Source organism: Suricata suricatta, chromosome 3, assembly GCF_006229205.1.
Source record: "Suricata suricatta isolate VVHF042 chromosome 3, meerkat_22Aug2017_6uvM2_HiC, whole genome shotgun sequence".
Lineage (NCBI taxonomy): Eukaryota > Metazoa > Chordata > Mammalia > Carnivora > Herpestidae > Suricata > Suricata suricatta.
Genome location: NC_043702.1, coordinates 119595724 through 119619033, shown reverse-complemented (window position 1 = coordinate 119619033; position 23310 = coordinate 119595724). Strand labels below are relative to the sequence as shown.

General features: G+C 43.3%; 1 protein-coding gene across 1 annotated transcript in view; it reads left to right on the top strand.

The window, feature by feature from the left end:
• The first annotated feature begins 1924 nt into the window (after nucleotides 1–1924).
• Nucleotides 1925–23310, top strand: part of SELP (selectin P) — a 38530-nt gene continuing 17144 nt past the window's right edge. The window contains exons 1-12 of the mRNA XM_029933350.1: nucleotides 1925–2001; nucleotides 2822–2837; nucleotides 6956–7114; nucleotides 8988–9074; nucleotides 10912–11002; nucleotides 12643–13029; nucleotides 16347–16454; nucleotides 16918–17103; nucleotides 17852–18037; nucleotides 18623–18808; nucleotides 20244–20429; nucleotides 21760–21945. Of these exons, the coding sequence (XP_029789210.1) occupies nucleotides 1925–2001; nucleotides 2822–2837; nucleotides 6956–7114; nucleotides 8988–9074; nucleotides 10912–11002; nucleotides 12643–13029; nucleotides 16347–16454; nucleotides 16918–17103; nucleotides 17852–18037; nucleotides 18623–18808; nucleotides 20244–20429; nucleotides 21760–21945 (1855 nt within the window). The remainder of the gene's footprint in view (nucleotides 2002–2821; nucleotides 2838–6955; nucleotides 7115–8987; nucleotides 9075–10911; nucleotides 11003–12642; nucleotides 13030–16346; nucleotides 16455–16917; nucleotides 17104–17851; nucleotides 18038–18622; nucleotides 18809–20243; nucleotides 20430–21759; nucleotides 21946–23310) is intronic.

The following is a 23310-nucleotide window of genomic DNA, read 5'->3' as shown; positions in this document are numbered from 1 at the left end:
GTTCTACTGTAGGTGATAACCTTTCTGTGGTTATCACAGCCTTCTGGTAATCAAAGGGCCCCAGACACAATATGCCCTTGGAAGAGTAAAAATACTTTCAATGTGTAAAGCCACTTCCTAATTCATGTGCTGGGTTAGAGTCTTTTCTGTGTACATGTCTAACCACTGAGCTTGCACAAAATCATTTGGCTTATTCCACTCAGCTGAAGGGTCATTTCCTTCAAGCACCTTTTCCGACCACCTCCCGACTGCCCCCATCAGGCAGTTAGTTTGCTGTTCTCTCGTGGGGTTTGTGCAAGAATGGGTGTATACACTGCCTCTCCATGGTGTTCCTAATTATCTCTTTCTATGCCTGTCCCTCCACTCGTCTTCGACTCCTTTAGGACAAGGCTGTGTCCTATATTCATTTAGACGATAGCACAGAACACATCCTCACAAAAATACATAGGATGAATAATTGACCCCCTAGGTGGGGCTGGGAGCTCATAAATGTGGTAATATGCAGTTTGTCCCGAGAAGCCAATTTCTCTTTAAGGTTACGCGGGTGGACATGTTTACTATCTGAGACTTTTGCCAAGATGACTGGTTTCACTGCCTTTCCTTCCCTTTCAAAAACTGGAGAGCAAAGATAGAAGAAATGCTTAATTGTAACACCACAGACCAGTTTAAACCGAGTCTCAGCAGGAAGAATTAGAAGCTCGAAAAACTCGTGTAGGAAGTCTTCCAAAAGCTATACAGGGAAGACTGACATATTTGTTCAGGACAGTGTCAGCCATCAGGGGAGGGACAGATACTTCAGGCAAATAGGCCACAAGGACTCCCTTTGTGTGATAAGTGTTTTTTCCTCTCCCATTCCCTCCTTTCTGGGACTTTTTGATAAAGTCCATTTAAGCTATGGGAAGATTGGCTGTATCCTCCATCGTCCATCTTTATGTTGTATGTGTATCTATACTTAGATCTACTTGTATATTGGGGATATTTTAGTTGTAACTACTTTTAAAAGCAGAAATATATTTTAAAGCATCACACAAGTTTATGATATATTCTCAAACAAAACAGAAAAAAACACTGTAATGAACGTATAATGGGATACCAATTCCATTCTGCTTCTGCGGTGTTATCGGTGATTTGCTTTTTCTTCTCTGTGCTTTTCTGAATTTTCTCTTCTTTTTATTTCCTTAAAAATTGTTTAAATATTTTTTTAATTTTTAAATGCTTATATAGTTTTGAGGGAGGGAGAGTGGGAAAGCAGGGGAAGAGGGCACAGAGAGAGAGAGGGAGACATAGAATCTGAAACAGGCTTCAGGCTCCAAGCTGTCAGCACAGAGCCCACACCCACAAATGCAAGAGATCATGACCTGAGCCAAAGACCAACCGGCTGAGCCACCCAGGTGCCTTAAAATATTTATTTTGCAATCTTTCTCTCTCTCAAAAATAATCAAACATATAAACTCATACACCCTATCAATAAGGACCTACAGTCTACATAGCACCTTCCCTCATACCCATCCGAGAAGTTTTTTAACAAGGAGACAATGCTGGGGTGCCTGGGTGGCTCAGTTGGTTGAGCTTCTGACTGTCGGGTTTCAGCTAGTCTCATGATCCAAGGGTCATGGAATTGAGCCCCACATTGGCTCCATGCTGAGGCTGGAGCCTACTTAAGATTTTCCCAGTCTCTCTTTCTCTTTCTCTCTGTCTCTCTGTCTCTCCCCCTTTGCCCCTCTCCCCTGTTCACACTCTCTCTCAAAAAAAAAAAAAAAAAAGGAGAAAGAAAAAAAGGGAGGCAATGCCAAAAAGAGGGTCTGGAGAGCGAAAGTAAGAACAGATGAAATCAAGGCAAGTCCCATGAAAACAATAGCTTCCCCGTGTTTGGCCTTGACAGTGGGCCAGGTATGCTCTAGGTCCTTCCTGTGCAACTCCAGCGATGGTCCTGACACTTCCACGCAGCGACCCCATCCTTGTCTATGGTTATACAGCTGAGGGAGCTGAGTCACAAGGAGGGTAAGACCTTGCGAGGGCACACTGCTGGTGGGTGACTAGTAACACCCACCACTGCACAACTAGAATCCGAAGAAGATAAATCAAGAGTCCGGGTATTCTGCCTTGATGCTGAGTACTGGAGACTTGATTTTGCCATCTGATAACCACGCTGAGAAACAATAACCATGACTTACTTTTGTCAAGTGCCCACTAAATGCCAAATATTGCTTCAAGCATTCAACTACACAGCAAGCCCGTAGGGTGAGTTCTGTATATCATTCTGTGTCACAGGTGGACAAACTGAGGTAGAGGTATAGAGAGTTTCGGTCATTTGCCTAGTGGTGAGACACAGGTGTAGCCAACTCGGTTCTCAGGCTGTTCAGCCACAGAGCCCAGGTCCTCAGCACCAAGCCAGAAGACTTCTATCCCCACACACGAACCTTCCAGTTTTACATCTTTTTTTTCTGATACAAGCAACAGAATCTCTTTCCTGAGAATGACCCAAGTCTGTTTTAGATTTCATTTCAAAACTGTTTCCAGCAAATACCCCCAAAAGCCAGGATTTTCTCAGAGGCTTTTTCCTTTTTCACCTTATTATTTTTTTATTACTATTTTTTGCTCCCTTGTCTCACTGCTGGAATAGTAAACATTCACTGAGGTTTCACAGTAACTGGAATATTTACACTAAAACATTATGATTAAGACAAAGTATATTTTCCAATTGTACGACGTTAAATTGAGGTTCATAGCATAATCAGAGGAAACCTGGCTCCTGGACTTGACTCCTGCATCACTTAGTCCGGGATGTCCTGAAGTGATTCACACTTGCCCCTGTCTCCAGACCCTCCCCCATCGAGGTAGGTGAACCCCTGGCCCCTTGATGACCACTGCTAAGTATTATCAACTGCTCCTGTGTTATCAACATCCAACTTTATGGGAAGGGCTGTGGTGAAATTCTGGAACTTGAATAGGAAGTTGCTTTTCTAAACAGCTTGACACGGAGGGGAGGCAACGAGACTATAAGAAGTCTGAGTTGGGCAGACAGCCTAGAGGAAGCTGAGGCGCAGAGGAGATGGTGAGTTTATTTCTCTGTACTCTGGGAGGTGGATGAGATTCTCGCAGAGGCTGAGTCGGGTGGCCCTTCATGTTGAATAGCCCTTTATAGTGTGAGCATCTCCAAACCTGCTGTCTGTTTTGACCCTCCCAACATCCTTAGGAGCTGAAGTTGCTATTTCCATGTTACAAAGGCTGCTGAGCCTTGCAGAGACTAGGTATTTCGCTTACGGCCCGACTGTTAGGTTTGATGTTGTCTGCAACTGGACTTCTGTCCTCCAGCCTCACTGCACCTGTTTTTCCTATTAGAGCTTACAGAAACTCTCCTGGCACAGATCTTGGTAAATCCTTGACCCCTTTCTCCAGGATTGCTCTTCTCAGTGGCTTGAGGGCAAGGCTGAGCAAGTGCCCTGGGGCATGCCTGTGGGTAAATGCTCTTTCATCCCAGCTCTCCTAGTTCTTTGTCTGAGCCCTAGGAGTCAGCTGGGACTCATGCAGAGTAACCGCATGATTTCCATATCTACTTAAGTCTCAGTCCTGTTAGTGACTCAGTTTCCTCATCTGTAAAATAGATATGCTTACAGTGTTCTACTTTATTTTTTAAGTTTGTTTATTTTGTGTGTGTGTGAGAGAGAGAGCATGCAGGGGAGGGGAAGAGAGAGAGAGAATCCCAAGCAGGTTTTGTGCTGTCAGCATGAGCCCTTTTCGAGGCTCAAATTCATTGAACAGTGAGATCATGACCTGAGCCGAAATCAGGAGTCTGACGCTTAACCCACCTAGCCACCCAGATGCTGCTATAGCACTCTACTTCATAGTGTCATTGTGGAGATTAAGAAAGATTGCACTGAAAAGCATGGAAATCTGAGACTGGCACACGGTAACTGATTTGTAAATGTTAGCTATTGTTGTGAAAAAGAAAAGAATTCATGGGGTTTGGGATGCAGGGAAGATCCAAGGAAAACTAGGCATTCATGAACTTTTTAACAAATAAGACACGATTTTACCCCCAACTAACCAAGAGTCTCTTGCCACAGTCCCAAACCCTGCAGTCTTTGGCTAGAAAAGAACCAACCAAGTGTCTCTGTTTTTGAGCCCCTTTCTTTGGGATGCCAGAAGAAAGCAGCACTCATACATGATTTCACCCCACCTCTTTTCTTTACTATAGTACACTTTTCAAATATTTGCAATGGGGATTTTCTGTGTTGGGGAGAATAGAGATCAGGGGAATAAGGAGAGAGAGTGAAGGAGTTTGAGTCTGTCCTGAGTTTGAACTCCAGTGACAAAAGAATGCGGATTGCTTTTGTCTCATCTTTTGCATATCATACATTCCAGTATCGGTCCACTTACATAGACAAGGAGTTAGTCATCTTTTCCTTCTATTCTCTTTGGGATCCTCCACTATTTCAGAAGTATATTAACACATTGGATCGTGGAGTTGAGATTCCAGTGAAAGTACAACTCTTTGTCCCAGATGAAAATGCAAATATCCTCATAAACACCAAGGTTTCTGGACAAGTACAGGGGGTTCCCCGACCTCCACATGGGTCTCCAGTTAAGAACCCCACCCTATCTCCTCCTTTGCTTTATGCTCAGAAGCTTTTCCACTGGCATCTTCAAACTAGGCTGAAATTCTGCAATCCAGTGCTGAGGGTTCCCCCCTTCACACTGTTTTCAATATTCTAAAGACTAGACCTCTTCCTTCGCCCCTGAGCACATTTGGCTGTTGGGATTCAGAAACGTCAACCCTCTGTGTGTACATATGGCTTCAAGTTCAGACTGGCTTCAGTTAACCTTTAGGACCTGAGGAAAGACGTTAAGGGTTAGCTGGTGGGGTGTTTTCAATCAGATGGATCTCAAAGAGGGGAGCTCTTGACTGGGAACTTGCAGGTAAGTTGCGCTGACGTTAGCAGAGATGTAGTTGGCTAAGAGCTGGTCTGGATTCTCTGTCATTCATGCCTTAACTATTTTAGGTCTATGGTTTCTATTTCTTCCTTCCATTACCTGTTTTTCAAAATGTAACTACATGGTTCACACTTTCCTGGGCTGACCACTGGCTCTTAGAATATGTAGCTTCAGAATTCTATAAGTGGAGGCTTATTAATCAAATCCTCAAAAGTCAAAATGACCTGCCACATAATGGGCAATACTGAGAAAAAGATCCTGGACCTAATCCTAGAAAGTAGGCTATGGTGGTTTCATGAATGGCATTTATTACATTGTCTTCTAGATGTCTCACTTCTCTGATTGAAAAGCAAACAGAAATTTTATAAAGTCAAATACAAAATGATTCTTTTATATTTGTAGAGATATAGCTCAGCGATGTTGCAATGGACTTTTACAATTTAGGTATGCTGCTTTATTTTTAATGCTAGTGTTTTAACGTAAAATAATGGTGATTGGTAGTCTAATTTAAACGTGTGCTTTGATTCTTAGTGTTAATGTCCTGGGCTTATTCCTGTCTTTATTTCTGATTTGCTGTTGGCGTGGAGATCTCCTTTTTTCCACTGTATTTCATGGTCTACCTTTAAGCTGGGGTTACCAATATCTGTGCTACGCCGCCACCACTACCACCCAGAAACTTAAGGGAAGTATTATGTCAGTTGTAATGCCTTATGAAACCTAAACTCTGCTACCAGCGACTTCTGTAGTTCTGCCTCCTCAGTGACCCTCACATCTACCTCCCCACTTTGCATTCCCATTGACCCTAGCCCAAGTCAGTCCCACAGGGTCTAGTACAGTAGTCTCCTCATTCCACAGCTCAGCCTCTCTACTGCTAAGTCTTCAAAACCACCGTTATTAGGTTCATCTGCTCAGAGCCCTGATGGTTGGATCCCTTCTGCAAACATTTATGTTAAACCCAGAAGATCTGGCCACAACCTACCTTTTCAATTAACCTCTAGGACCTCCCAGTTCTTGACACCAATCTGACCACATCATTGCCTCTCTTAAAATCCACACATCCCCAGCCTCTGACTCCTCTTTGCATTTAGAACCAAATCTCATCTCCTAGTTTTAGTTCCCAGAGCCCAGAGTGATCTATCACCAGCTTCATCTCATGCTCTTCTTGCCATTGCTCATTCCATTCCAGCCACACTGATGGCTTCATGTTATTTGAACACTCCACACTTTGCTGCCATCCAAAGCCTTCACATTAGCTTTTCCTCCTATCTTCAATGCTCTTCCTCTTGCTTCTCCCTTGATGGCTTCTTCTGGCCATTCTGCTCTCAGTTCCAACATCATCTCCTGGGAGAGGTCTTCCCTGACCTCCCTGCCTAAGGTAACCGCCAGTCCCTCTATCACATAGCCTCACCTTAATTCCCCTTACTTCTCACTAGCTTCCAGTTTTCATGTTTACTTGTTATGAACTGCCATGTATGGTGTTTCATTATCTGTCTTCCTCAATAGATCATATACTCCATAGGACAGAAATGATGTCTGTTTTTACCATCTTAATGCCAGTGCCTAGAAGAGAATCTGACACATTGTAGGCACTTGCTAAATAAGTAGTTATTGAAATAGGCAACTGGAAAAAACAGGGACTAACAGGAAGTGCCTCTCCTGGTGACAGGCAGGGAAGGATCAATTGTAGAGAAGGCTCCTGTTGGGAGAAGATTTTTGGATTTATAGAGCTGGGCACACATAGAAGGAGAGAGTGTTCTGGGCAATAAGAAGAACATTGGGCACATGTAGTGCCTTCTGGAAACTACAAGATGTTTTGCTGCAAATGCATTGTAGAATTGGGGTTGGTGGAGATGCAAATAAATTGAAACTTAATGGCAGGAGATGAGACTAGACAAATAGAGCCCGCGTTTTGAAGGGTCTTACATGTGTCATCTTGCAGAGTTTATACATATTGCTCAAGGAGTAGGAACAGCAGGTGGATTTTAGGTAGTGAAGTGATGTGGTCAGGTTTTTGTGTTAGGAATATCAGTATGACTTCATTATAGAGAAAGAAGAGAAAATGGGTAACTTGAGGATAACAGACCAGTTAGAAGATGTCTGGGAAGGAAAGAATGATGTGTGCACTAGTTCTGTAGCAGTAAGCGGAAATTTGGAGAATGACTGGGTATCTGGTCAGAAGGTAAAGTGAATGGGATTTGATGACAGGTTCATATGAAAGATTTGGACAAAGGAGAGAAATTTGCTTTCTCATCCCCAACTTCTAAGAGCTGCTGCTATATGATATTCTTATCGGCTTTCTTGAAACACACCACCTATGTTAACAATCCTTGATTCCTGCACTTCACACATCCTTCTATCCCTCCCACATGACATTAAGAGAGTGAGTTCTACTAATTTTTTTCCCTCACATGGGATGTGAGCCATCACACCTCTTGCTTCTCTCACACCCAAATAGAATGAGACAAAGTACCAAGATCATTTTTTTGCACAGGTTTCCTATGCTCTTCTGCCTAATAGTATACTCTTAAATTTGATACAACTATTGCTGTTGCCTTTAAATACTTGGTTATAATGATCATATAGTTTCCAGCATTTTCCTACTCAGCACAGCCTTCTATCTTACTTGCAGTCATTTTCTGCCATTGTTCTTTAATTTATTTGTTCATTCATTTGTAAAATATTTATTAAGCATTAAGCACCTGCTCTCTACTATAACTGAGATTCAGACCTAAGTCATAGCCCTTGCCATTGAGAGGCCTCTGTCAGCAGCATCCTCCAACCGTGCGATCATTTGTTTGCTTTGCACTTGCATTGCAGACATTATGCTCCAGAGGGAAGTCAGGGATGGAGATGCTGCCTTGGGGCCATTGGCAAACAGATGACCAAAAGAAAACCTCAGGACAGCAGATGAGTGATAAGAGAATAGGGTCATGGAGGCCAGAACCCAGGAGAGTCTCTATCTCTACAAGTGCCAGAAGAGGGTTGGGTAGATTCAGAGGAAGACTCATCAAAATTGCTCAATACATAAGAATTAAGAGAAGAAGCCACAGAAGCATTGTAAGCAAAAGGAACTACTCAGTAGTATTTACTGCTGCAGAAAGGTCAAGGAAGATAAGAAGGGACTATATTCACTGGGTTTGGTAATTAGGATTTCAGTGATGAAGTTAGCAAGAGCCATTTCGCAGTCTGGAGGTTGGAGGAGACTCAAGAGTAAAGATAAGAAAGGAAGTTAAGGAAGCTGAACAATAGAGGAAGGAGAGAAATCAGATAGTATAGGGCAGAAAGCAAAGGGTTCAGGGAGGGACAGTGTCCATTCTGCCTCTAACAGTACAAAGCTGTGGTCTACAATGTAGACAGGAGAACAGAATCCCTTTCCGTGGTATCATCTCTGCCAACTTGGTGCACCACTCGCAATGCTGACAGCTATGGGACTTGTGCTGGCATCCAGTACCTCTGCCTAAACCAAGTGAGGGCAAGGGTAAACACTTTCTCTTTCCACTTTCTCCCTGTCCCTCTCTTCACCCCATACTTTTAGTTCCTAGGAAAAGTAAAATTAATGATGATCATGGTGCGAAGCAGCTTTAATGAAGGTTTACACGGAAACAGGATGTTTTTCTAATGACCCAGTCTCAGACTGTTTCTCAGAGATTCCAGCTTGAGGTGGGCTGCCAGAGAACATTAAAAATTATCAGAGCATGTAGCCATTTCTCTTAGAGTCATTTCCTCTTCTCAATGCTTAACTGACTTACTAACACTAGGACACAGGCCTTAACTCTCTAGGATCTTAGGTCTGAACACAACACTATACAACAGGAGCAGGTATGAGAAGGCCTGCCCATCCCGAGGAAGTTTCAGAGGATAATGACCACTCAAAGGCATCATCCATTCTCTATGTCCACACATAAAACCCTTGTCAGTTGCCCATGAGCCAAGGTACTGCCTTATAGTTAACAGAGATTTGAATTTGTGGTCCGTTAAACATGGACCGACTTAGTGGATCTATGAATCTTCTGAAACTGTCTAAAAACCTTGCAATTGTGCATTTTTTAAAGAATCCTGACTATTGCTTTTATCAGACTTTCAAAGGAGTTCAAAAGTCCTGCGAGGATAATCACTATATTAACCCAACATCCATTCAGGTGAGCAAGCTTGAGGAAATCATCTGAACTCACTGAATCTCATCTCAAGTATTCATGGTCCAAAAGATCTGCTGGAGAAATGCTTAACTGAGCTGGCATTAATCTTTATGGTCTCCTACAGCTCTCAAATAATCTATGAGGGGTCATTTGTAGTATTCAGTGATTTGCTTTAAAAGAAAAAAATAATGATCAGATTCAAGTAGGAGATGCACAATGTATTTCCCTTCCTTACATGTTGTGCTTGATCAGAAGCATCTACTAAGTCCTCTAAAACATTGAAATGTTTAAACCCATCTCTCTTGCGTGCGCGCTCTCAATTCTGTTTAAACCAAACCACACTACAACGTTTAAACAAACAAGTTACAACATGAAACAGCTCTTTTGGGACAGCGGCTGGAGCTGGGCACTGATAGGGAAGCAGGAGCCTCCCTGCTCAGCCTCTCCACACACTCCCTTGAGCTTGCCCCCAAAGCCAGAGAAACCCCTAGAAATGCTCTGCGAGAGAGAAAACCAGTTCCAAAGGGCAGAGGGAGACAACTGTTAGATTGAAAACACTCTACTTCTCCAGTCTACTGGAGAAGAGTGCAGGGTCAAAGGTAAATCTTGGGGTCCTCTTCATGCAGCCTACACTATTGTGTTCTTTAGCAGCAATACTTTTGTTCCTTGTGTCTCTGAGAGAATTCTGGAAAATTGTGTAACCTCTAACACCTGTCTAAGTGGAAAGCTAATATTTTTCATCATCAGTTTTAAAACTAATAAAAGATTGGATTTCCAACATGTTGTAAAGATTAGCCTTTGACAATAAATAAATATCCCATCACATCTTCTATTCCAGATACTGTAAATACTGTAGTGATCTGATAACCCTCATCACTTAAAAAATATATAAGCAAGCTCCTAATAATAGGAAATTTTATATTACTCATCTTTTCTCCTTTAATTCCTATTTCTATTTCTCCTCCTCTACAGAATTTTTGCCTAATACAATTTTAAGCTTCAAATCTTTTCTTGATCACTAAATCTCAGTTCTTTTACAAAAAAGATAATAATAAATCAAACTTTAAAAGGTCCAATTTTCTTTGAACGCATATGTGATTTTAGACTCACCAACATTCAGCACTTTCATGTGCAGCATGGGAGAATTGGCTAAGGTGAGCATTCCCAGAACTTATTTGTCTAAAAACATTTTTAAAATGTTAACAGAGTTCATGAAGTCCCAACAGAAGGGAGCCCATTAGATATGGTACTTGCTATTGAACCAAAAGGAATAGGTTTATTATAAATATTAATAAATATACATATATGTATGTATTAAGTATTGAATAGTACTGTTAACACCGACTGAAAGTGTAAAGCAAGAAGACAAGACATAGATCGACAATACAGAGCAGATAGCATAGGACAGCACAATTTGTCAATGCCCTGTGCATCAAAGTGTAGGTCAGACATTTTCTGCGCAGATAGATCAGGGAGATTGCATGCAACTTCTACTGTTTTGGAGTAAGGCACACTAGTTCTTAAAGGGAGATCATTGCATAATGATAATGACAACACTTTTCTTACATGAAGATTGTAAAATGTTTTATAAATGAAATATCTTAGTTGTACAAAGTAATTATTTGGTAAATATTTATTAAATGAAAGAAGCAACCGCTATCCTTGGTGCAGAGCAGGACTCGGCGCAGAGCAGCGAGAAACAGGAAGGAAGCAGAGTGCTTGAACTCCACCCTGATGGAAACAAGGATTAGAACTCAATATAATGATTGTTAACAGGGATTGTGTGGGCCACACTGATTTCACATGGATACTAAAAGGAAATTTTCTTTTCTTGTTTCAGGCCAGCTGCCTACAAGTCATCTGGAACTGGAGATTTCAGACAGTGATCTTCAGAATTGCCCAACTCCTTTTCTTCAGTGCCCTAATCTTTGGTAAACTTGATGTTAACCCTTCATCTGGGCCTGAGTAATTAGGAGAAGTTAAGGAGAGGCTAAGGATTCTAACTAGTTGTTATGAGCAATGGGAAAACTGTTCCCGCCCAGATGCCTTGAAGAAAAATGCACCCAACACCATCACGTTGGTGGAAAGGCTCTGGGACAAACCAAAGCAGACATATCCTGCATCAGTCATCCATGAGGCACACAGCAGGCACGGGCCCGCAGTACTGCTAGGGACCCGTAAAAATGTCTTAGTATACAGTATTGATATATATGTCTTTCTACAAGTCCAATTATAAAATACAGTTTTTAATGTTTTATTATGGAGGCAGGAGCTTCTAAAGGAAAAACTTCCTGAAGTCCATGAAAGTCAATGATACAGCCCTGGTGATGCCAAAATAGTCTTCAGGCAAAACAATGCAGTAGAGGTGTTAGTGGGGGAGAGACGAACATAAATGACTGTCATGCGGGCAGCAGAGAACAGGGCTGAATAGGAACAAGACTCTATAAACAGGAAAAAGAACCACTTCCAGGCCTGATTGCTTACATCGTACACCTCTTCATGTGGGATCTGGCCTCTTCTGGCCTGGGTGAGCTCCCACTGGCTACAATAACAATATCTTTCATCCAAGTGCCCCTTACACTTTTAGAGGCCACATACTTTATTTCTGTTTAGTTTCACAGACATTTCTTCAAAAGGCTTGTTTTAAGCCCTATTTTAACAAGAGAGATGGAGGATGTAGTGTAACTTATCAAAGAGAAATAGCCAAGAGCAGTGGAATGAGCGTAAGATTGCAGATCAGGAAATCTGATTTGTAACCTGCCTCTGCCACAAACATGTTGTGTTTCACTCAACAAGTATTTACTGAACACCTGTGCCAGATGTTAAGGACCCAGAGGTAAAAACAGACCACTAGCAGGATTCACAATCTAGCAGGTGTGTGGACCATGTCATATAAAGAGATGTTCCAATGCCCAGTGGGCAATAAGGGAGGTGGGGGGCAGAGATGAGGTGCAGTGGAAGCCTGGAGGAAGGAGCACAAAGCCTATGTTGGGAAGTCACAGAAAGTGGGGAGAGGAAAGGTTGACCAGGCATAAGTGATGAGAGCAGCCAGCATAGGGAGAGCATGTGCAAAGGCACAAAAGTGGGAGTTCTGTTTTGCTAAGAAGGTAAATATGGTGGCTGCTGAGTCTGGCCCAGCAGATAAGCTCTGGATTATAAAGCATCCTATTTCCCATGTGAAGAGGTAGAACCTGTAGATATGCGGCAGCTACTAAGACATTCTGTGTATCCTTTAAGCCAGGTAAATTATTCAATATGTCTCTTCCATTTCTTAAAGGACAAGATTAGATGCCTCATAAGGTCCTTTCCAACTCTGTTACCTTACAATTCCAATTCTTTAACACCAAGGGTCCTCAGAATAGTACATTTTCTTATTCTGAGTTCACACATATATTTTTTAGGCAAAAGATGGAAACTACTCTTCCTCCTTAAGACAACTAGATTAGATATAATATAGTCATGTTTTAGGTATTTGTCTTCTAGTCAGAAACCCATCTGACTACACAGAAGTGTATTTATGCTCACAGACTCGTTAAGGATGCTAACCTGGCACTCACTCTCCTTTACTCAGAACTAATAAAGCAGAAAGAAGTGGCAGCATGGACCTATAATTACAGCGTCAAAGCATATTCATGGAATTATTCCCGGATATTCTGCCAGAAGCACTACACAGATTTAGTGGCCATCCAGAATAAAAATGAAATTGCTTACCTCAATGATGTCATGCCTTACTTCAACTCTTACTACTGGATTGGGATCCGAAAGATCAATGATAAATGGACCTGGGTGGGAACCAAAAAGACCCTCACCAAAGAGGCTGAGAACTGGGCTGACAACGAGCCCAACAACAAGAGGAACAACCAGGACTGTGTGGAGATCTACATCAAGAGTGAGTCGGCCCCTGGCAAGTGGAATGATGAACCTTGTTGGAAAAAGAAGCGGGCACTATGCTATACAGGTAGGAGCTTCTCTACTCTGAAGTTTGTCTGTTTCAAAAAATGCTTTCCCTGGTTCTCTAATATAGCCACTGAGTCAATAACATTGAGTCACAAAGTCAGGTATATGAAAACAAAGAATAAATGACAGTTGGGGTGCCCAGGTGTCCCAGTGGGGTAAGCATCTTGATTTCTGCACAGGTCATGATCTCATGGTTCATGAGTTTGAGCTCTGCATCAGGCGCTCGCTCTCTCTCTCTCTCAAAATAAAAGATAAACTTAATGTTTTAAAGTAATAGAAAGAATAAGCTATAGTCAAGCAGCATTATGGAGCACCTTGAAGAATATAAGATCAGGATTAGAGAAAACTGGATTTTTCTGAAACTAGAAGGACATTTTACAATCATTGGATCCACCTTCCTCAGGGTGTAACTGATGGAATAGATGCTAAGGAGGTTCTAGTCTCCTAAAATTTATGTCCAGAGCTTTTTTGCACCACGATTCCCTCATATAAGAGACAGTATATGTTGAAAGGTAACTTGGCCCCACCCCCAGGAGACATAGCTGTAACTAATAGCTATTGCATATCACTATGTTCCAGGCATTGTTATTAGTTCATAGGCCATAAGCTTGTTTCATATGAGTTTTATTTAGTCCTCATGAGAATCTTATCAATCAGGTCCTCTCATTTCACTGATGAGAGAAAGGTTCAGACTAGGAAGGAATTTGCTCAAGATTCTAAGCTACTTGATGGTAGAGTTGGTTTCAAACTCATGACTCTAAAGTTGGTGTTTTTTAGCCAAATATGCTACCCTACTCTCTGCTCCACATTCTCATGAAACAACATGAAAACATGGCCAAGAGTCACAAATGCTTACAGATACCCTTCAACAGACACAAGTATTCAGGTGTACGGGTCAGGGGCAGCGGTGTGAGGGAAGGAAAGGGGAAACTGAAGGTGAAGAGATCCTTTGAGTATATTTGCTTCTCAACAAAGTAAACAGTTCCTGAGTTAAGCAGACACCCGTGGAATCGTGGTCCTCCTGAGTCATGCGCCTACGCCAGAACTGGTTGCATTGTTCTGATGTGGCTTCTCCTGACCCCTGGAGCACATGAACACTGTGGCTAGAGAGAGACTTGACAGTGCTGGCCAAGGCAGTCCTGAGTACTCTGAAGTTTCTCCTTTAGTAAATCAGCATATAGATGCCACACTCTGCTATACATGGTCTAAATTCTTTAAATTATAAATACTTCCTCCACTCTCCCTCTACTTCCTCTCTCTTTCTCGTCACTCAAGCCTCCTCACTGAGGGAAAACATATCCATAAGCACAATGTTATGTAGTCTAATTTTATAAATAATTTATAAACAAATGAACAATTTATTATATTTGTTAAACATATTTATTAATTTAAATAAATTATGACCTGTGCTCCATAGGCCAGGATGGACGTTGTGAGAATATTAGCTCATCCTGTGGCCCTCCCAGTGAGCTCCCTGCTCTTTCTGGGCTATGCCTCCCTGGAACTGTCCGTGTAAGATTATGTCTAGTGGTTACCACTAGATGTTCCGGTATGCCACTACTTCCCCTCCCTGCTCAACCTTCAACATTGATATCTGCAAGACAGTCTTCCCCAGTAAAGCTTGCAAAAAAATTACAAGGAAGAAAAGAGATCGAAGGCTATTGGCATGAATGCTGCCACACCTCTAAACTGCAACAATGGCAGACATCACTAATTGTTGCAATTTCACCAGAACACAGCTGGTTTCCATATCCACCAATGTAATACTCTAGGCAGCCACTATCACTGAGTGACATTTTGCCAGCCAAGACCAGAATGTAGGAAACCGTCAACTCTCTGCAGGAGATAAATGAGAAACAGGTGCATATACTGCAACAAGACATTAAGTTGGTACAATTCTCTAAAGCTCAGGATTTGTTAGATCTCAGAACAGCCTAGTAAAAAAAGATTTATTCAGTGAATCATCGTGATGTTCTTTCCTGGACATCCAAAAGTACAAACAAGTTACTAACCTGCCTAAAACTGTGAAGTGGAGTAGAATACAGATCACTGGCTGTTTTTTCATTTCTAACATTCTGAGACCCTGAGGAAGCCATGATCGGAGCAAAATTTGTATGCTCTGAAGCACAGGACAGACACGTGTTGCTGCTATAAGACATCAGTGGGGTCAAGGTGAATATGATGGAAAATGTGGACTAAATCTCTATCTATCGGCTGCTGCTCCTCCTGCCTCTTCCCTTTACTCAGAACCCTTCCCAGTGCCTCCAGGTAGCTTCACCAAACTTGCTTGCTGCCTCGGGAATGCCCTTCATTAGAACCTGCACGACCTATAGAATTCTAGCATCTCAGAGTCGAGAGGGAACACAGGTAGACATCATCTAGCACAACGCTCTGTGTGACATATGAATTCCCTCTTGTAATCTACCCCAAAGTGGACCAGTGTGTGCAGAGGAAACACCACCAGAAAATATAGCCACAGGCCTTGTCCCCCGCTCTGACCTCATCAGTAACAACATTCTCAGAACCCTCCATCAGGTGTGTAAGGCATACACCCACAGAGTCTCTTGTAGGAAGGAAACCTCAGCCCTTCTCCGTTCAGACTTACTGAGAAGGGTGTGGCTGGTCAGTCATACTCTGCACTACCTAAGCCTGGCTTATTTAGGCACATGAAACATCTCTTCGTGAGATTGTTTGTCCTGTACCTCAAGGAGGACTTAAGCATCTCACGTGGTTCCTCTGCTCCTCCACCGTGTTGTATTGGGCACAGATTTGAAATGAACAAAAGGTAGAAGTGCTTTGGCCCTAACAATGGGCAGGCTGGCCTCAGAGAAGTCACTTGCTTGAGGTCCTGTAATAATAGGTAGTAGAGAGCCAGAGCTCCAATCACATAGGTGTGACCCCTCCCCCCCAAATCTGATTCCCAGCCTTTGTGTTGTAATACCCATCATAGGGGCTTCAGTAATAATACAACTCTATGAATATTCTTGGTTAAAAAGCCACAAGCTATTTTGTACATAGAGGAGTTTCTCTGTCTGCACCTCTATCAGTGGGTCTACGTCTCTCTCTGCTACACAAAGCAATCCCTCCTGAGGCAATGCTGAACTCAGCTTAAAATGGAAGCCATGAAATGCTTTGGTGGGCTCCTACACTGCCCTTCACAGGGGACAGGCTGGTGCTCCAGAGGACACCGTAGTTTTATGTTGCTTGGTTAACTCAGTCTTACCTGAGAAGGGCTGAGTCTGTGGCTTGGACAAGAATCTAGCTTTTCTTGACCCCTCCTGGGAATGCCAGGATTCTGACTCTTTTGCATCCACACAGCATCCTGCCAGGACATGTCCTGTAGCAAACAAGGAGAGTGCATTGAGACCATCGGGAACTACACCTGCTCCTGCTTCCCCGGATTCTATGGACCCGAATGTGAATATGGTGAGGCCACTATTTTGTTGATATTATTGTGGCCATTGGTCTTGTGCTGGAGGTGGTCCAGGAAGCAGATCATGTTGGAGACTCTCCAGGGAGTAAAGGCTCGTCCTGGTCTTCTCTAGGGTCGGTCAGTGGGCCCCACTCAAATTGTCCCAGGGCACAGACTCTGGGTAAAGCATTGTATTCTTAGAACATTTGTTCATAAGATCTTAAACGGTAAAAAGTGAAACATAAAAAAAGTGAAACAAAGGCTAATTTTGCTTGTTTGAAATAAAAACCAGTGAAAGATTGATTATACCCCAAGATGTAGGCAATACAAAGGAGCCAGGTAAAGATGACCAGGTTGGGTTAGAAGCCCAGAAAGACTAGGAGGGTCAAGAGGGTTATACAAATAGTTCCAACGTCCAGCGAACCTGATGTTGTCTTTAAACCTGCAGTGAAAAAAATCAACATTTTGTCCCCACAGTCAGAGAGTGTGGAGAATTTGATCTCCCTCAACATGTGCTCATGAACTGTAGCCACCCTCTCGGGAACTTCTCCTTCAATTCAGAGTGCAGCTTCCACTGCCCTGAAGGGTACGAATTGAATGGACCCAGCAAAGTGGAATGTTTGGCTTCTGGAACATGGACAAATAAGCCACCGCAATGTATAGGTATGTGGACCCTAATTTCTCCATCATTAATGACAACCAGAATTTCAGAACAGGAAAATAACCTTTGTCCATTATAAAACCATGAGAGATTGGGGTGCCTGGGTGGCTCGGTCAGTTAAGTGTCTGACTTCAGCTCACGTCGTGATCTCATGCTTCATGGGTTTGAGCCCTGCGTCTGGCTCTGTGCTCACAGCTCAGAGCCTGGAGCCTGCTTTGGATTTTGTATCTCCCTCTCTGCCCCTCCCTGGCGCTCACTCTCCTCTCTCTCTCTCTCTCTCTCTCTCTCTCTCTCTCTCTCAAAAAAAGAAAAAAAACATGAGAAATATGGGCATCTACATTCGATGGGGAATCCTGATTTTTACTACTACCCATCAATGAAAGTAACATTGATTTTTATTTTCATGACGTTTTGTATTCTATAGAGTGAGGTGACAGCTTAATTCTTGATTCTCAGGCAAAAGCATCACAACTGCATCTCCCATAGCAAAGTAAACAGAATATAATAATGAGGACTTAGGGGTTGAGTATTATTAATTTGGTAATTTTACCTTGCTTCTTTAAAAGTAAATGAAAAATGAGGATGTTTGGATCTTTCCAAATGTCTACTGAAAGTACCATTCAACCGACCAAGTGTAGCACCTTGCCCATCACTTAGGGAAGGTGCAGGTGGCTGCTGGAGCATCCTAAGGTTTCACAGGTGCTGGGCATCACCCAAGGGCTCACACCATTGCTTTGTGGTTGTTTGTAGCTGCCCAGTGCCCACCCCTCAAGACTCCTGAGCAAGGAAGCATGACGTGTCCTCCCTCTGTAGAAGCATTCCAATACCAGTCCAGCTGCCGCTTCACTTGTGAAGAGGGATTTGCATTAGTTGGGCCAGAGGTGGTGCAGTGCACAGCCTCGGGAGTGTGGACAGCCTCACCCCCAGTATGTGAAGGTGAGTTTCCGGTGGTTGGGTTGTGTAATGTCCACTGCATCAGTTCTTGCTGTGAGTATGGAGGACAGTGGCCAGCTTTGGAGAAGTTGGCCTAAATTGCCACAACTTGACTCCCCTTTCCATCTGCCAGTCAGTATGTTGGGATAGGAAAAGAGGGTCAGGCTCCAGAAAAATCAAGAAGCTGATTTACTACAAACAAACTTAAAAAGTCCTCTCTTGTCCCAAACTCAGAGCCCTCAAGCAGTTTCAGAATGGCCCCATTCATAAATTTCACACAATAAGGAAAAGATGGCGTCTACATTCTTCTAGTATCTTACAAATACTAGAAGACCTACCAGGACAGGTTTATAGAGATAAAGGAAATAGAAGATATTAGAAAAAACTTGGAGGAGTCTTTTTTTTTAAAGATTAAGGTCACCTTGTGGATGGGTCCTCCAAGTCTGGACAAAACATCATCTTGACCCTTATAGATTCCTAGCTCCACCTAGATTTCCTGGAGGTAGTTTTGTCATTGCCTTCCAGCTGTGGGCCTGGTTTTTCTCCTTCCTTAGTATCTTTCCCTCTCTCCTTGGTTGTTCTCTCTAGTTGTGCAGTGTCCACTCCTGGAAGCCCCTGACAAAGGAACCATGGACTGTATTGATCCCCTCGCTGCCTTTGCATATGGCTCCAGTTGCAAATTTGAGTGTGAACCTGGCTATCAAGTGAGAGGCTGGGCCACGCTCCGCTGCATTAACTCTGGCCAGTGGACTTCACCCTTGCCAGCCTGTGAGGGTAGGATTTTCCTTTAGTAGCCCTCTTCCAACCAGAAAGGGGTCATGGTGCAGAGGAAAGGCTCAGGGTAGCCTCCCCCAGGTTCTGACATTGGAACAGGTTATTCAACTTCTAGGAGGCATGGTTTTCTCATCCACGAAATGAGCTTTGAGAGACAGAATTATGTAAAAATAACACGGTTAAATAGTATGTGTAAAATAGCTAGCATTAGACTGGGCATTCAATCAACCTTCATTTCTGCCTCATTTTTTCCCCTCCTGCCTCACGGGCATACAAGTTGTGGGACAACGTCCTCTACTTGAGAGGAAGCCAGAACAGTCAAAGAGGGGGATTCCCCACTGTAGCATTTGGAGGTGACTTTGACAAAGGAGCGAGGCACACTGCATCGACAGAGGCCGTGATAAACCATAGACAGTTACACAACCGCACAAAGCTGAATTCTGTGTGCTTGCCTCCTACCCTCAACTCCTAAGGCAGGAGTTGGAAATTGAAGATTGGATTAGTGAGCACCCAGGAGACCGAGATCACAAGCCCAGCTCTGCTACTGTCCAGATACAAGATGTCAGGGAAGTAACTCATTTCGGAACCTCCCTTTTCTCATCTGTAAAGTAAGAGAAAAGTGCTAGAGAATCTTTGGTTCTTTGATGCTCCAATTCTGTAAAAACCAGAAGTCTAAGCCTACAGTGTGATGGTGGTCTCACACTCTGAAAAAACCCAGGAATAGCCTGGAGATGAGATGCTTTATCAAGGAAGTGCATGAGGAAACTGGTCTGTATTAGAGCTAAGGCCCCTCAGGGCTCAATTCTGTGCAGGAACTGTCCTTGGACTGCACTCCCTTGGCAACTGAAGTCTGATGAGGCTGACATCCTGTGTTTCAGAGATATGACCCACTCAGGATCATTTTATAAACCTAGCTAATAGGATGTCAACAATAAGCTATGTTATTTCAGCTTTTTCCTTAAAAATCCAGCCTTTTCTTTTCTACTCCTGCCTGATCCAGTTCTGCAAATATCATCAGTAAATATTTAAAGAGTACCTTCGATGTACCAAACACAGCCAGGCTTTGGGATACGACTAGGAATGACTGAGCCCAGCCTCAAGGAGACTGTGGTCCAAGGGCAGCACCACAGTTGTCTCTGCACAGCACAGGGGCTGTGGGGAGCACGCTAGGGGAGTCCTTACCCCAGAGTTGGTGGGGGAGCAGGGAAGGCTTCCTAGGGACAGTGAACTCTAACCTGAGATCAAAGGGCAGTGATCCAGACAGAGAGGGCACAGGAAGGTGTTCCAGGAGGTTTCACTTTTTGAAAAGGGAGGATTCAGGGTTCTGAACATACTGGTAATATGGGCAGGAAAGACACATCTCTTGAGAGGCTCTTCTGAGAAAGAACTGAGCCCTTCCATGACCCAGTTTCAGATGACGATTTTCTCCCCTTAGCCATTGCCTGTGAGCCACTGGGGAGTCCCGTTCATGGAAGCATGGATTGCTCCGCATCCTCGAGAGCGCCTCAGTACAACACCAGCTGTAGCTTCCGGTGTGCTGAGGGCTTCAGGCTGAAGGGAGCTGACATGGTCCAGTGTACTGACCTGGGACAGTGGACAGCGCCAGCCCCCGTCTGTGAAGGTACTGTGACATCAGAACATTCCTTCTGTGTCTCTCAGTTTATTATGCAGTGAGCAGTCATTGATGTATTCATCAGACATTCACTAAGAACTGCTAGTGCTCGGCCCTTTGTGCTGGCCCTAGGGATGAAATGGTGAGCAGAGCATGTGTTCATTACAGCATATTGGAACTCAAGGTGAATGTTTCACTGATTGAAACCCCCTGAGTAGGCTGGCATGAAGAAGACAGGGGTTCAGAGGAAGGAATGATGCATGAAGAACAACGCAGAAGGGCAATGGGCAAGGCATTTAGTCTAGTTCTGTCATTTCCTGGCAACAAGCTTTTGGCCTCTCAGAAGTTCAATGTCTTCCATAAAATGGGAGTATTATTATCTGCGATATCTATGTGCCTCATCAGTGGTTGTGAATTAATGTGTGTAAAAAGCAAGCTTAAAATTGCTATGAGTTTGGCGTTCCTGAGTGGGTCAATTGGTTATGTGTCTAATTCTTCATTTTGGCTCAGGTCATAATCTCATGGTTTGTGAGTTTGAGTCCTGTGCTGTGCACTGACAGTGAGGAGCCTGCTTGGGATTCTCCTTCTCCCTTTCTCTCTGCCCTACCCAACTCATGCTTTCTCTCTTTCTCTCTCAAAATAAATAAATAAACTTAAAAAAAACGGCTATGAGTTTTACAAATGTTTGTAAAATGATAATAACATTTACCTTATAAACTATAGGTCTGTGATCTGATTTTACGAAGTGATCTTCTTCCAGTAGTTCATGTTTCAATATTTTGCTCTTATAGGAGAACAAAGACACAGGGAAGTCATTAGGATTATTATTTTTACTAGAGGTACCCCACACAGAAGTCATGTCCCAGAAGTATAATATTGACATTTCATCATGCTATTTACTGGGATTTGGGGGCAATTTATGTGAATTGCCCTGGGTCTGTGCTGACAGTGAGAGCCTGATGCAGGACTCGATCGAACTCACAGACCGCGAGATCATGAGCTGAGCCGAAGTTGGACGCTTAACAAACTGAGCCCCCAGGTGCCCCTCTGGATTGATATTTTGCTGTTCATTTCTATTACATACTTAGCATAGATCTGCGGGTCCAAAAGCATGATATTTAAAATATTATTCATGCATATTGCCAAAATGCTTCTAATGCCTTAGAATTCTCTTTATAAAATCCTTCATGTGCCATTGTGATTGACACTTTTCTCATCCTCCAGTTTAAACATGCGCCGTTCAGAAATCCTGTTCTTGGCGCTAGAAGGGATTAAAGGGTCAAAATGAATGAGAACTTGTGTGCTCCTGTCCTCACTCCCTTACTTCCTCGCCTCTCAGCACTGCAGTGCCACGATCTTCCGGCTCCAGACAAGGCCCAGGTGAACTGCTCCCATCCATTTGGAGCCTTTAGGTACCAATCCACCTGCAGCTTCTCCTGCGGCGAGGGCTTACTCCTGGTGGGAGCAGGCGTGCTGAGCTGCTTGGGTACCGGGACCTGGAGCGCTCCTCCCCCACAATGCCAGGGTAAGCTGATGTCTTTCCAGCATCTGGGAAATAAGCGGTAGGCTGCATTTTAAAAGGCTATATTTTAGTGGTGGTGACTGTCTAGGGGCCAAAAGCTTGAAATGGACTGGAATATCAGGAAACACTTTCATCCTGAAACCCGATGACCCCAAATGAGGGGCTAGGCAGGTAACACAAGTGGCAAGGGGTCTGGTAATCAGATAAGGAATGTCCCGTGCGCACTCTTTACCAGCACCTTTACTAGGACCTGGAGTCTTCTACCATGAACCAGGAAATCTGTTGTCATGTGGCTAAAAACAGTGCCTAGAAAGAAGGCCAGAAGGAAAAAAAAAAAAAAAACCAGCTTCAGAAGGGTTGTACCAAGGCTGACCCAGCACTTTGCTTCTAGGAACCATGGAGTGTAAAGCTCTGGGTATAACAGTGCCCTAGGAGAGGCAGCATTTACAGGTCCTGCAAATATCTCCAAGATCTGTGTAGGAATGGTGAAATAAACTCAGGATGAAGTGAAGAGTGATGTAAAGAGGAAGAAAGTACTCTATAAATGTGAGATTACAGGTTCCTCAGAGAGAAAACATGCCTATTCAGCATGTATACCCAAATTGTACTCACTTGAAAAGAAAGCTAGGGTAGCCAGTCAATACTTTATGATATAGAACTGGCTCTAGTCATTTGTGTTTGGCAAGAGAAGAGCAGACACCTAGGCTTTTTATACCCCTCATTTTTTTCCCCACTCGATGCATCCAGTTCTTCAGGTTTCTGGCAATTGCTTTTACGAAGCAAGGTGTTCATTTGTAAAAGCTACAGAAAAACAAGAAATAAACACACACCAAAAATTCCTCTTCAATACTCCCAGGCTGAAATGGGCATTGTTGGTATTCTTGTGTGAATTCTTCCAAAATGTTCCCCACTCAATTTTCCCTCTAAGCCATTAGTATTTTTATGATGCAGATTCAATTTTAATAATAAAGTCAAATAGGTACGATACTAGGTAATTCTGCATGCGTGGCTTTGCCTTTCACTTTGTACAGACTTTCAACATCTGAGCGAAACAGGCAGACACGTGTTTTTAATGAAGAGGAAACCACTTGCTATTCAGGTCACACACAAATGCACACATAGACACACACACACCACTGCTAAGATAGGTTAACAGTGAATGAATGAATGAATGAATGAATGAACTCAGCAGACTTGGATGTCCTGCGTTTGTAGGCACCAGACAGCAGGCAAGCCACTGGTACTGGGTACACCTTCCAACAGGGTCTGAAAAGACCAGAGTGAGGCTCCTGGTCTCGCCTTCTCAGCTTTAATCCTGGCTACATTGAAGCCTGGATATGTTACAAAGTCCATGAAACTTTGGGGCAG